The sequence below is a fragment of the Rhea pennata genome, chromosome 8 (genome assembly GCF_028389875.1).
Source record: "Rhea pennata isolate bPtePen1 chromosome 8, bPtePen1.pri, whole genome shotgun sequence".
NCBI classification, from domain to species: domain Eukaryota; kingdom Metazoa; phylum Chordata; class Aves; order Rheiformes; family Rheidae; genus Rhea; species Rhea pennata.
In genome coordinates, this window is record NC_084670.1 from 33760546 (window position 1) to 33775643 (window position 15098).

The window sequence follows — 15098 nt, forward strand, 5'->3', positions numbered from 1 at the left end:
AACAAAAAAAAAAAAAAAACAAAAAAACCATATATAGAGAATTGTAGCTTGTTTGGGGTAGACTTTGTTGTTTTTTATTTTAGAATTCGATAATGAAACAGTTTTTCATACTTATAGGCAGACGTTGCAGAGAAATACAATTAAATCAGTAGCTAAATTGAACTAGATGGCCACTTTTTCCCTAATAGTGAATAGAGAGAATGCACACTGAGTTGATAGAAACAAAAAACCGAAACATGCTCAGCTGCTGCTTTCTCCTAGTATATTATTATGGGAATACATGTACTTATTTATGGATGAAAAGGAGATCTGAGTTTTAAGGTTCATATATTTGATATATTTCATGAGCATTAATGCCTTCTAATGGGGAGCATGTTTGATTAAATTTGATAGTTATACTGCTTTTTAAGATGCTTAGATACAAAATTTTATGCCCCATTCCTGGCTAAAGTCTCTATTCATCTCACATATAATTTAAAACATATTTTCGAAAATGAATGTTGATATGAAAATACTGATGAGAGTTGAACCAGGCTATTAGCGTAGTTGTAAACTTCCCAGTGAAATCTTGGTACCACCAGTCAATGGGAAAATACCAATGGACAGTGGAAGAGCAATGGTTTCACACAACATATGTAAGCAGTAAATAACTTGGCATGGAGTTTCTTTTAAAAAGATGATTTCATATCCAAAAATTGCATTTTTTTGTTAGTTACCTTTTCTATTTGCTATTTTCTTTTTACCTGTGTCCTTTGTCATTGCTCCAAAATTTGTACGTTTGTCCTTTGTACCTACTTGTCCTTTGAAGATATTTAGATAAGATTAATCCTAATGAAATACAGACTTTTTTCAGAGAAGTTCATTCACATTCATTTCTTTTTCTCCTTCTCTCACTTAATGGTATGAAATGTAAGTAGTCATCTTTTCTACTCGTGTAACTGCTTTGCCTTTTATTTTTCACGTGTTCCAATAAAACTTTCCTCACCACTTTCATAACCATCTTGGCTGTTGGTTTTCCCACTATTTTTAGGGTACATGCTCATAGAAGCATGAGTCAGGTTAAGTATTACTCTTTTTTCCCCAGAATGAGCACTGAATTAACAGATCTGTTGCCTTCCTCGTTCACTAGGAGTTATTCAGAGGACAAAGTCTGTACATCTAAATTTTAATTAATGTGAATGAAATGTGTCAGATATGTGCTACAGCAGTAAGTGATATGTGCTGCTTTAGACTTAACTTTAGTTTTCTCACTCCTTTGATTTATCTGCTTTGTGCACAGACTTTGCAACAATTCCAAACTAAAGCTGATATATTCTAAACATGTAGGTCTACCAAAAGATCAAGTCTCTTCAGCTCACTATTCCCTTATGAAGACTATGATAGTTTTATGCCTCAATTGTTTTGAAAATCTTAGCTATACTCACATTTAACCCCTCGGAGATTAAAGTCAGTTTTTATTTCTTTCAACAGAGAATATTAGGCTAAAGCACCTTGTGAGCAATGACAGCTCAGACAGTGAAGATGAATCACAACATCCAAAAGGTAAATAAATCCCCATATTTTATTTTGTAATTTACTTTCTTATTCTGTTCTCTCAATGAAAATTCAGATTTGTAGGTATTAGTTATTAGCCCAATCCCATATTTCTTAGTCTTACCGAAGATCTCTTTTATCTCCTCTGTCATTTATACCAATGCTAAAAACTTCATTGCCCAATGATCTTAAAGGATCCAGTGGCTCAGCAAAACAGAAAAATATTGAAGAAAAGACCACAGAAAAGCCTTTGACTTGACTTCACACCTTCTGCTGAAGTTGATGATCAAGTGATTCTCTCCTGCAGAATCAGTCTTGGCATCAGCCCAACAAGACTCCAGTGGTGTCTGCAATTTCATATACAAGCACAAATTACACTTGGTGAGCCGCTTATCCCGAAGTCCACCGCCAGCTAGCTCCTGAGCTCACAGCCGCGCATGAATCGTCATCAGCCCAGCAAACTAATGCTAACCCTTATTTGCAAGGTCCTTGATCAGATACTTGCTTGAGAGTGGTTTACTTTGTTTCCAGCATTCATGGATACCTGCTAGCACCTGTACAATTGACACCTGAACCAGGAAATTCGCAAAGCGTTTTAAAAAATGCCCAAGATGAATTTCCCCAGAAGAGGCATAAGCCTATGTGGAGTGTTTGTCCGTGGGAAGAAAAAATTATATTGAAAATCCTGTTTAGGTACCGTGATCTTCTGGGGCTATCTGATTTTACTCAGTGTCTTTGCCGCATCCTAATAATGCCTTCTGGTTTTGATACTTCCAGGGATAAGAGTGATTATTTCACCTGAAAAATTTGAGAAATTTTTAACAACTAAAGCAAAGAATAGAATAAGGAATCTTTGGACAGGTGAAGTGATAATGACACTTTTTTGAGCACAAACCTCTTAAATGCAGCACTAGTACTGTGTGTTCATCTAAAAGAGTGGTATTTGCCAAGCACACAGTAAAGGAAAAACCCATGAATATGTTTCTGTAAAGATTCAGAAGATTAACTGTGCCTCCTTGAGAAAAAAGGATGGAGAAAGCTGTTAATACACATATACACTAATGTAGGCCTACACAGTATGGATCCATACATAGTATTAATCTTGGCAACCACACGTGTCCTGTGGGCCCAGGAGAGATTACATTTTGGCTGCTAGCACAGGCCAAAGCCATGGTTCTTTTTAGTTTTGTTATCGAGACTAGCTAAATCCAGGTCAGGTCATCTAGCACAGTCCCAATCTATTTTCCTATATAGACACATCCACATTACTGTACTGCAACTGGGAAGGTTTGCTGGCCTGTGATGGTGTGAGAGGGCATGTTATCTCCCTTCCTCTTGAATTCTTGCAGCAAGGCTCCTTCATTGCATCCACTGCTTCTTGAAAGAAGGTTATGACCCGGTTCCTGTTGTTTTAACAGGTCTTTGGCCCAGAAGTCTTCATTTTGTACTTCAGAAATTAACTGTCTCACCATCGGTTGCTTTCATTTTCTTGGCAGGCACTGAAAACTCTGAGGCAAGTCACGAATATCAAAACAACAGCCAGGAGAGCTGGGTGCAGCGAATGCTGATGGCGTTGGTGGGTGACAGCGCCCTGTTCAATACCAGGGAAGGGCGCGCTGGGAAAGTGCACAACTTCATGCTGGGACTGAACCTCAACAGCTGTTACCCGCTCTCCCCTCTGGCAGACCTTCTCACTCAGGAGTCTGTGGAAGAGGATGAACTAGATGCAGCCGTTGCAGGTTAGTATGAAGGAGGTCTGTGTCGTTCATCTTCATTAGTAAAACCAGAAACTGGGAGTTCCTCGGCTGGTTTTATTTACTGGAACTATGATGCTTAGAAGTGCATATGCCTGAAGGAAGGCAGGAGAAGCTTTCTGTAGTGGCAGTCATCAGTATCGATAAGCACTGCTCCAAGTGATGGCCCTGTGTTGTTCTTTTATTTATCTTAAGTCTTCTGGTGGAAATGAAGCCATTGCTTTTCCTGCCACAGTGCTTTCCTGTTCCAAAACTGCTGTAGCTTATCTGCATCTTTGTCTTCCTCTAAAAAACCTGTGGAGACAGCACACACACTTCTTTACTTGTAGATCCTTGCTTTGCTGACACTGTCTTCTTCCCAGTGTGACCGATCCGCCAAATTTATCCACACTTCATGTTAGTAAAAGCAGGATGCAGGAACACTGCATCCTGAATTTCAGAAAAATGTTAATTTGTAAGAGAAGTTCAGCGTCTTTCCTTCCCTCTGTGAATTTTATGGTGGATAGGACGATAGCTGTGACTGCATTTGTGACAGAGAATTAGGAATCACGTTTGATTGGTATTTTGAAGATTTCCTATAGATAGCTGCAATTACGTTTTGCTCAGTGAGAGCCTGTGAATTTCTGAATAGTCTTCTGGCGCCGGTGCGTTTCTTTTTTCTTCGTTAGCAGGCAGCAGAGCACTGAGTTAAGGATCTGACTCTGCCTGTGGAAAAGGTATGCCACGGTGCAGACGCATCCTTGGTGAGGCTTCCACATACGGCTTCTCTGCTATAAACTGTAGTGTTTGGGGATGCTACCTTCAAGCTGAGGATACCGGCCTCCGATAGGGGTGTCCCTTGCATGTTCCTGTGTAGTGGCACTACCCTGCCAACCAGCCCTCATCATACTAAGTGTCACTTCAGCCCTTGTTTTCTATTCAAAGAGATTGTCCTAGTTGGTCATTATGCAATAGTAAATACCAGATGTCGTTTAAAAGCTTAAGTAGCAGACGCTCTTTAATGTGTATTTGTTAATGTAACAAATCCCTCTGAATGGTTGTATAGTAATTTCCATCCGTACTCCATTTTCTAAATATTTTCATCGTCTCAGGGGTGTTTACAACTGCATAATCCTAATATTTACAGTGGTTGTAAAAGAGGCAGGAAAGCGGGTAGTAGATTTATGGTTGGAAAAAATGACATTTGATGAGAATTTTGCATAATTAAGGTATGCGGATAATCTCCAAAATCAACTATCAACTTCCTGGGTTTTTATTTGAATTAAAATAAAATGCTGGTTTGACAGAATGAGCCTGCTTCTCTGAGACAATTAAGTTTGAGGGCCTGTCATCTGGAATTTCTCTGGCTAAAAATGTTTGGCAAAAGTTTGATACAACTATAGTTTTTTAGTGTTTGCTGAAGCCCACACTCATGAACCTGAACTAACAACCCTATTCTAACAACTGTGAGTAGTCTCAATGTTATGGTCAGGAGCAGTAAAAACCTCGGACTTTCAGTAGTTAATATAAAATGGGAACATCCAGTAGTGTGACTAGTGTATCCACATTTTAGTGCTTTTAGTGGATTTTGCTAATACGCATAAGAGCCTTGGAGCACAGAGAAGCAGAGAGAAATTTAAAATACTGTACATTACCAATGCAGTAGTTTAAAAACACCATCACATGTACTGTACTCTCAGCGTGCACCCCCTCTCTCCCTCCCCAAAATGCAGTATGGATCAACTCAAAGCCCTGTAGATTCTCCTGCAGGTCCTACATGGATTTCAGACTTGCCAAACCGCAGCAGAATTGCCTGATCCGCGCGGGAGCAGATCCAAGCAACTTTTCTCAGGCTTGTGGATACAGCGAGGAGTAGTTCTTTTGGCTCATGTTGGTCTGGAAGAGTTGGCTGGCTAGTGAAAAAAGCCAAGTGGGGGACAAGGACCCAAATTTTATGAGTTTGCTCTCTGCCGAGGTCCTTAGACACCTCGGTGGCAATCGGGAATTCCTGCTGCTGAGTTCAGTGGAGCAGCGTTTAGCTCCTGGCAGCTGTGGAGCATAGACTATACATGCAAAAATTGGTTTTACAGTAAAAGCGTGAGCTCTTCAAGGGCTTTAACTCAGTGGAAACGCCAGCCCAGCTCCTATATTTGAACTGTATTTTCATTTTGCGCTCCTTTTTATGTGTGCTCCCATAGGTTGGGGATTTTAGCTTTTTGGTACTAGCTTATTGATACTCCTGGGATACACGCTCAAAATAGCTGGGTTTAATTCGCTATTCTGTTTTTCTGGATTCTGTTTTTATGGCCCATTTTCTTCCCTGATCTCAAATAAGCTTTAAAACATTTACGCCCCCGAATGATTTCATTGTTCGTGCCGAGTTGTTGTGTTTCTGTGCCTTGACATTACAAGACACGAAAATCGCTTGAGAAGATGCCAAGTCAATAACAATAGGGAAAAAACCCCTCAGAGTCTCTGCTTCCTTCTTTCAGTATTTGTGGAAAGTCTGTTGCAGAAGCTGCACGTCAGTAGCAAATGGCCTTTCCATCGCCGTTACTTTCATCGGAGCTGTCGGCTGCGACGAGGATCGCTTGGAAATAGAAACGCACGCGTTCGGAGGTCAAACTGTCGTTTGCTTCCTGAGTTCTGACCCTGTAACAGGCACCTAAGGGACGTCCTGGAGCTTTTTTTCTCAGTTGGAAGAGCAGAAATGTACTTTTGCAAAGAGTTACAGCAAAAAGATAGCAAAAACCCCTAGGCTGAGTTTTTCCGGTAGTCACTTTACAAAATGCTCTGTGCTAATGATATATTTATTGATGATGTTGTGATGCTTAGTCATGGAAAGTATGTTAAAATTATGATGATAAAATTGATGATCAAATCTTGAAAGCTGTAAGCGTAGGAACCATCTTGTTTCTCCCTGCCTTGTTGACATACTTTGGACAAGGTTTTAAAGATTTTTATAAGATATTTGTATAAGCAATAATACTGCTGATCACAAACATTATTCTAGCTGGTACAAGTCTTGTTTAAAACATCACTGATAACTTTGTTTTGACGTCAAGCCAAATTTTTATAAAGGAAGCTAGTATAAAACTAGACCAAAGAAGGTTTTTGCAAATTTTAAAAGTTCCTTTGAGAGCAAGATGAGTAATAAGTTATGTGGTGTTTGAAATGTTGTCTTTAATAAGAAGGAAAACCAAATCTAACTTTAATTCACTTTTGTTTCCAAGCTGAAAGATAAGTTAATGAATGGAGAAAAAAATTTGTAGTTATTTTTGAGTTATGAATCTATTGATAGACCTTAAATACATATATTTTAATTGTTTTTTTCTAACTTACAGTTATGGAATACATCTGTTTTTAGAATAGGTATCTAAATGAACTTGGCTCTTCAACTATATATGGTGATTGGAAAGTGTTTTCTCTGATAGAAATCAGGGCAAAAATTAAGGAAGTGGTGCATCATTTGTTGTCAGAGTGTCCATGAGTAAATGAATAATAATAATAGTAATAATAATAAAAGAATACTTTCTTTGAGATTTATTGCTGCTTATAGCAAAAAAATTTCCTCACCTATCCTGAAATGAAAGAGAAAAGCAGTTTTTTGGAGCTTGAGTTTGAATTAATTTTGACAGATTTTCTTTACATTAAGATACCTTTTCTCAGATGACTTTATGCCAATAGGTAGATGTTAGGAGATTAAATAGTACAAGAAATAATACACACCATTGTATTCAGCATTCCTTAGATTATACTGCCCTCTGCAGATACGAGCATTGGTTCTTAGTCAAAATTCAGAAGCATGCGTTGGAAATATGGTTAAGAGCTAGCGCAAGAAAAGGTTGTCAGGAGAAAAGTTCTGTCACTGCAGAGACTGAGCAGTAGGCACAGATATCATCAGTTTGGGCAGTAGAGACAGGAGACTATTTTATGCTATACTGTGACGGTAAGGAGAGGTAAGTATCTTAAATTAAATTCTGGCTTAATTCTTAAGTTTCCGATACGGATCTGGCTTAGTGTTTGTCTTTATTTCCAGTATCGCAAGAAGTAACGGGGTCGTGAGATTTGGAACGGGTTGAAAAAGCGCGTGATTGGGTTCTAATTCACAGGCACAGGCAGACCTCGCTCGCTCAGAGGCACCTCGGGGCTTGCAGGCCGACGGCACGTACCTGGGCGAAGAGGAGGTGGGAAGGCCAGGGTCGAACCCGAGCACATTTGGCTCCGTTGGCCATGCCACCTCGACTTCTGCCTTGGGCGGCGTGTTTGTGGACGCGACCCGCTGATGGCCCTGGCTTCCGCCCTTCTTCTGCACTCGTTGAGATGAGAGTTAAGATGCTTAGCTGGAGCGCCGTCCGTTTTAAATCTGTGAAAGCTTGGGAAACACTTGAGAGGTTGGGCCCATCAAAACGGCAGTTCTTAATCAGTGTTTCGTATCTTTTTTGCATTTGTTCTGTGCAGATCCCGATGAATTTGAGAGGATATATGAGCCACTAGATGTGAAGAGCAAAAAGATTCACATAGTGGACAGTGGGCTTACGTTTAACCTGCCGTACCCACTTATCTTGAGACCTCAGAGAGGAGTCGACCTTATCATCTCCTTTGACTTTTCAGCACGGCCAAGTGATTCCAGTCCTCCTTTCAAAGTAAGTAAGATCGGCCATTCCTTCCGTTGGTGTTGATGCATTTAAGATGTTTGAGTTTTATTATTCCAGGCAGATCAGCTGCAAATTTAATGGTTTCTAAAGGTTAGCCTTAGGGCTACCGGACCTACAGCTTCGGAGCAACTTGTTTCCATGTCAAGGCAGAGACTATTCCACCCCATCTCAGTTCCTGTTTACATGACTCACATGAGACAACTGACACAAAGAAGGCAAATACAATTTGGGTCTCAAAAAACCACTGTTTGAAGTAACATCTCTCTTGTTTTTAATGGAAACCTTGCCTTCACGCTGAATTGCAGAATTTGATTTTATCACGGTATTAAACAATTGAATCATTTACTGTTACTTTATAAAATGCGTTAACAGAAAGAAACAGTAAGACAGAAATACAGTAGAAAAATACTCCCTAAAACACACTATGAGTGAGGCAGCACATTAGACTGCTGCTCTAATCCCATCCAATTCAATTCTATTTTGGATACAAAAAATGAAAAACCTTTCTCTGTTACTTGTAACATTATTTTTAAGATCTTCAGTGGATCGCATGCTGACATACATCACTTGCTGTGATCCCGTATCGTAATAAAGCGTAATAACGAAAAAGCATTTAAAATTCTCAGAAGTTTCTTACGTGCAGCTCAAAAGTGACTTAGGAGTTTAATTCCCAACATATACGTAAATAGTTTCTTCTCTGAAGTTAAGATTTAGGATTTTCAGTAACCAAAGGGCTTTTTGAAAGTCTACCCTGAACGTAAATGGGATTTCAGTGCACAAAGGATTGATAAATATTTCAGTGAAGAAATCATTACAAGTTTCAGTAATACATTCCGCTTAAGCGACTTTTTATTATAGCAGTTTCGTGAGTACCTGCTTGGGCTTTCTTATGAAATATCCTGGTGTACTTCAAATATTTTGTGTATTCCTTGCTGTTCTTATTTCCTGACAAAGATTCTTAGAATCACATAGATACCTGTAATAAGTTTATGCACTGGGGACTTAATTTAGCTGTCATTGAGGTCAATGGGAAGTCTGAGAATCAGTCTGCTTCAGTCTCCTTTAGAAACTGTTCACCAGAAAACATTTTTTTTTTATATTCAGAAATCTGACAATTCTCCCAGCTCTGAGAAGGAGGCATTTCCACATCGTACGGATGAATTACTACACGTGTTGTTATGCATTGATCATCAAGTGCATGTTTGGCACTGGACATGAATCCTGGTCCTATTAATTTTAAAACTAGCATTTAATAAGATTTCATTGCAAGCAATTAATGAAGATTTGAAAAAATCTAGCCATGTGCCTTAGATATTAATAGGTTGTCTGGAAGAAACGACAACAGCGATGATGACAAGTAGATACAGGAAGTCTTCCCTCAGGAGAGTTGCCCAGCTGGGAAGGTGGGATGGCAGGTAGGAACCGCAGTGGATGAAAGCCTGCAGGTATCACCCCCACCATGGCAGAGCCGCTCTTCTACAGCATACTGTATTTGTGAGGATTTACAGCCTCTTTTAGCCTCGATGAGGCAGAAGCAGACATTAGCATAAACAAAAATGAGACCGTTTGCATGTGGGTATGTATAGGAGCAGGACGTTTCTCGCTGTGACTCTAGTTTTATAGTCATGCAGTTTTGTACCTACGTGAGATGGTTGGCACGTTGCTGATATTACAAGACTTCTCAGAGTTAATTCTCGTGAGCGTTAGCAGCGGGAAGGACTGTAACAGCTCAGACGTGAACCAGCAGGTCCGGTGCTCTAGCTCCTACAGCCATGTGATGTAAACGCGTGGCCTTCTGTCATCTTGTAGCAATGTGTCCAGTATTGCTAAATGTATAACATTTTGGAAGTGAAACTGCCAAATACGTAGCGTTTTGGAAGTGATACTTAACTGTTCAATCACATCTCACCAGGGATGAAAGAAAGACAAGCTTCAGCAAAATAGAAAGGAGCAACTTCTGTTATCTCTGTGGTTATTTTGGGGGCTACCTGTAAAAGTAACATACCAAGAGAACTTGATTAGAAACAGCAAGGTGGTGTCCTCAAGGGTTTATATATATGTGTATATATATATATATATACACACTTAATTTTAAAAAGGTAGAGTCTGTTTGCCAGCTGGGCAATCCCATCGGTTCTGCTAACCTTAATTGGTTTTATTTCTCCAGCATATGGGGAAATTGGCCAGCTGAAGTCGACGGCTCTGCTCTTGTTTCATCATTTTACACCCGCTACCTTTTAATCGCTTGTGTATCCAAAACAGTTGCCCAAAGAAGGGTCCCGCTTCCTTCCAAAGCGACATTAAGCGCGCTGACCTTGCCCGCTCCCTCTCCCGCCCTCGTCGCACGCTTTGAGTCATTATTTACAAATCAGTTTGTTTACCGAGCTGTCACGAGCGCGGGGAGCGGGAGGAAGGCCGGTTTCCAGGCCTGCACCTCTGCGTAGCACGCTTGCCGCTGCCGCTCGGCACGCCGCTGCCGCTCCGCACGTAGCGACGGCGCATCGGTGTTTGTCAACTCTCCTTGGTTTCCATAGCGCTGCTCCTCCGTTTGCAAGTAAAATTGCGGGTAGCTTTTTTTTTTTTTTCTTCTCTCTCTTTTTCTAGCTGTCAGCTCTGTAAATTCACCCCAAGATTTACGTGACAGACCAGCTCTTTCCTTCCTGTGAATCATCCCAGGTGGGGAAGATTGGGCAGGCTGAATGAGGTGCTCATTTCTACCTGCAAAGCTCCAAGCTATCAGAAATGCCTTCCGTGACAGTGAATGTTCAGGGGATGTTGCAGACTCCAAGGGGGGCTCCCATCCGCCAGGGCTTACCTAACTCCTGCTAGTCGCAAGGAAATAACGCGCACCACGATGGGTCTGGGGTGGAAAACCTCCTATTTAAAGAAGAAAAAAATGCCGGGTGTTCTGCCGTCTTGCATACAAAGATTGACTCGGTCAGTCCGTTTGTGGTGAAGAAGCACAACTTAATAAAATTGCTCCTATATTGGTAACTTCCTTGCTCTGAAAGTGTCCAGGTAAAAACGCACTTTGCAGGGAATGTTTTTTCAATCATCTTAAACTTCCTGTCTTTCCAGGAAATTTTGCTTGCTGAAAAATGGGCCAAAATGAACAAGCTTCCGTTCCCCAAAATAGATCCAAACGTGTTTGATCGAGAGGGCCTGAAGGAGTGCTATGTTTTTAAACCAAAGGATACCTCTTCAGAGAAAGACTGCCCAACTATAATCCATTTTGTCCTGGCAAACATCAACTTCCGGAAGTACAAAGCTCCAGGTGAGCTAACAGTTTCCGATGATGAATCTACTTGTTCCTTTGAAATTTTGTACCAACATATGTCAGTGATTATATCCTGGAAGTGTGTTGTCTCTGACATAACTCTTAAGTCTGTCTATAGTAGTCATGGATTTCAAAAGGTCCATTAGAAAATGAGATAGTCAGTCCTCAGTCTTAAAACTTAATTTTTCTTTTTCCAAATGATAAATACCTTTTGTGTTTGTTGTGCCTGCAGGTGTCCCAAGAGAAACACAGGAAGAGAAGGATTTTGCAGACTTTGATATTTTTGATGATCCTAATTCACCGTTTTCTACCTTCAACTTCCAGTATCCCAATGAGGCTTTCAAGAGGCTTCATGATCTAATGGAGTTCAACACCCTCAATAACATCGATGTATGTATGCCGGTGTAGAAGGGCCTTAAAGTGTTCAGATTGTTAAAGGCAAGAAGTAGGTGGTGTGAATAAAGCCTTAAATCTGCCACAGCAAAGGTCCAGAGATTTACTTTAGTGTTTTCCGTATTGATTTGTTTTGACATATTAAGTGCTTTCTGCATATAGAGCTGAGGTTCGATCAAAGACCATTACAGTCAGTGAAAAAAATCTGCTTTATTTTAATGAGAGGTGGAGTATTCTCTGAAAAGGTTCTTCAAGAGCTTGTGCAGAACTGTGGTGCTTATGGGTACCTGCACAAACTGTCGTATGGTCCACTTATTTCCTTCCAGCCTGAGAAGGGAAGGTTTTAGCTGCACAGATAATGCAGCAACTGGAGTTACCTGAAGTAAGACTGCAGAGAGTTGCATGAGTTGCAGTTAGAATTAGGGGAGACAATTTTGCCTTTTCTCTTGATTTCTGGTTTTGAAGTGTTGAAATATCAGTGCTATGGGAATTATTATCGTATATGATCTTCTGTCAATTATAAACGTCCAGGTAAACATGCTGCTGAAAAGGCCAGAGATGCTTTCTAGTGAATAAAAAAGCCTAAAGGGTCTAAGACTAACTTAATATTGTGGTCATCTTCTGCCAAGTAGAAGAACTAGTAGAGTTCAGTTAAACCTCGCTGGGCTTTTTATGTTTGACTCTGTCCTTGTTAGGATCCATTCCAGTTCATTTTCTTTAAGTATCCTGTAAGTATGAGTTTCCTCATGGTTTTGACTGCCGCTTCAGAATCGCTTTGGGACTCGGTTTAGATGGTGAACAGTCCTGCGTGGCTGCTCTGATGCCGGGGGTTTTCTGCCAACGCTGAAATCAGTATTTTATACAGTCAAGAAAATGGTATTCAAAGCAGTGCTCAGCAGTTGCTTTGGTCGGTGAGGGAGCACTGGGGGGAGTCAGCAGCCACAGGTGCTGAGAGCTGCTGGGATATTCTCTGTCGAGTAAGAACTCCTAACAGCGTTGGTCCTTGGCCCGCATGACACGCTCTCCAACTGTTTTCCAGGTGATCAAGCAAGCCATGATGGAAAGCATTGAATACAGGAAGGAGAATCCGTCTCGCTGCTCGGTGTCTCTAAGCAGCGTCGAAGCAAGGAGATTCTTTAATAAAAACAACCTTAACAACAACCATACATAGAGGATGCGCTGTAGGTCCCGCTCCTTGCAGGGGCTGGCTCTGTCTTCATAACTGGAGTTGCAAAGACATTGTGAAGAGTGTTGCTGCTCTTGAAAAGGGCTGTGCAAAACTCCTGAAAACCGTTTCTTGTGCATTTTCAAGTTTCAGTATGATTTGATACTACTTCCTTTCAACCTAAAAATTGAAAACATTTCAATGCGCGGGCCATTCCCTTTTTAAAACTGTGGAATTAGGTTTCTTGGCTACAGAGTCATTGGGTTCATGGGGGGGGGTGGAGATTGTGTTTTTTGTTTGTTTTTACAAAACTGTAAATACTGGTTTCTGCCAGTGGAGCAATTTTCTTGTTTTTCATTGCTGTAAATTGGGTGTATCTTCAAACGCCTGATGAGATTTGAAACACAATAGAATAAAACTTTGGTAATAGAGACCGTATAGATCTACACCTGGACTTGGGCCCAGATGCCACCCCACTCAGTATAAATGAGAAAATGTACTTTTAATCTTGGCTGAAAATTTAGTAATCGATAACTATTGCTAGGCACTAGCTGCTCCCTGATATATGAAGTCACTTAGCTGCTTACCAGCTCTGTTGAGGTTGATTTCTTTTAGTGGAAGGGCTTTTGATCACTAATGACCATTGGCTATATTGGCCTCACCAAAACTCTGTAATCAAGCTGTGTTTCAAGTTTTGCTTTTCTTGCATTAATAGTAGAGCAGTGTCTCTTAAAACACACGCGCGGTTTTGAGAACAAATGGGTGAAGAAATGGGGTTTATACATCTCTGATAATATTATGAGTAGGGTCGTCAGCTGGTCGTTAACGTTAGCAGAGCATTGGCGAGTGATACCAAAGGGATCTGCTTTGAAGTCTTTGAATCTCGGATATGTTCACAAAAACTGAAGTCCACGTGGCTAATTTTCAATCATACATGTATCCCACTCAGTAAAGAAATCCAACCTCTTACATTTTTTTCCCCTCATTTTTCACAAAATTAAATTGTGTGAGTTTTTGAGCTGCTAGTACCTGTGTGTTAAGTAACTGTTAGTTGATGTATTTCTGGCCAAATTGGTTTAAAATAAGAATCATTTAGAGTTTGATCGTCATGAAAAAACATGACATTTCTGCAAAGGGACAGTGGCAATGTTTACCCGGGATAGAAGAACATCCCGAGGTAAGAATGTGAAGTAGTTCACCTGCTTAAGGGCTGTATTTAAGATGTATTTTCACTACTTTGATTAATGAAAGATCATGCATAGACATAGATTATTTTAGTACCATCTGAACAAGTGCTGAAAATCTTCCTACTAGATAACTGCAAACACCCAGAAAAATCTTTCTTCTTTCTTTCTTTTTTTTTTTTAACAAATGCAGATTTCTCACCCAAATCCTAGCAATTGGTAGTTTGCTGCTTTTTTTGGCGGCGTTTGAAGGGGAAGATGGCAGTGGCTGAGTAAGTCTGAGAGCTGATGCAAAGGTATTTGCCGAGGTGATTTTTACAACTACTCACTCATCAAAGCGTTCACTGTTAGTTCAGTGACTCTTCCTTTTATTGCGAATTAGTGAGCTATTTTCAGTTGCTAAAATCTTAAACCCATGGGAAGGGAAGCAATCTTTCTTTTAATAGTTACTACACCATCTCACCTTAAGCCTACATGTAACATTATGTGATTAATAACATTTTCCGTATCAATAGGTTTCATCTCTGTTTGAATTAGAGTATGTTTAAAACCAGGAGAGAAAATAAAAGTAACTTATCTTAGTGCTGCATAATTTAAACATTTTCAATAATTTCTTGACTACAGGAAGAAACTGGTACCATTCTTTTATTGTAATATTTTCAATAAATTTTTTCCCCTTTTGGTTAATACGATAATATTTGTATTTTATATTTTACAATACCTGCCTTCTCTGTTTTATGGAAGTGTTTTGTCATGCTTTATACAGTTTATATTATCACAGCATTATCAAAGAACAAAAAATAAAATTTAACTATGTTTGGCATCTGTGGCTTTCAGATGGTTTATTTGGATTGCTTAAGTGAAACTGTCACTTCTGTTATGGAAAGGTGCGAGACAGATACCCTGTATGTGGAAGCTGGTGGGACTGCGGTCAAGTAGGAAATTCAGAATTTTGCTGGTTCGTCTTTCTTTTTAGTTTAAATGTTAAAAATGCAACTTTTGGGGGCAGTTTGGTGGAGGGGGGAATACCCCATCTCGGATTATGTCGTTTTATTTTGATATGATCGCTCTGCAAGTCATTTTGTGCTGTTCCGTTAAGAGCTCCTGGGGTTTGGGAGCCGGGTCCTTGCTGTCCTTAACGTTGTATTTCTTCAA

The 15098-nt window shown here is 40.1% G+C and overlaps 1 protein-coding gene across 1 annotated transcript in view; it reads left to right on the top strand.

Moving 5' to 3' along the window:
• PLA2G4A (phospholipase A2 group IVA) overlaps window positions 1-14708 on the top strand; it is a 62637-nt gene extending 47929 nt beyond the window's left edge. Inside the window, exons 12-17 of the mRNA XM_062580970.1 lie at window positions 1471-1542; window positions 3030-3272; window positions 7728-7912; window positions 11003-11198; window positions 11434-11591; window positions 12634-14708. Coding sequence (XP_062436954.1) covers window positions 1471-1542; window positions 3030-3272; window positions 7728-7912; window positions 11003-11198; window positions 11434-11591; window positions 12634-12765 — 986 coding nt within the window. The 3' untranslated portion in view covers window positions 12766-14708. The remainder of the gene's footprint in view (window positions 1-1470; window positions 1543-3029; window positions 3273-7727; window positions 7913-11002; window positions 11199-11433; window positions 11592-12633) is intronic.
• The last annotated feature ends 390 nt before the right edge of the window (window positions 14709-15098 follow it).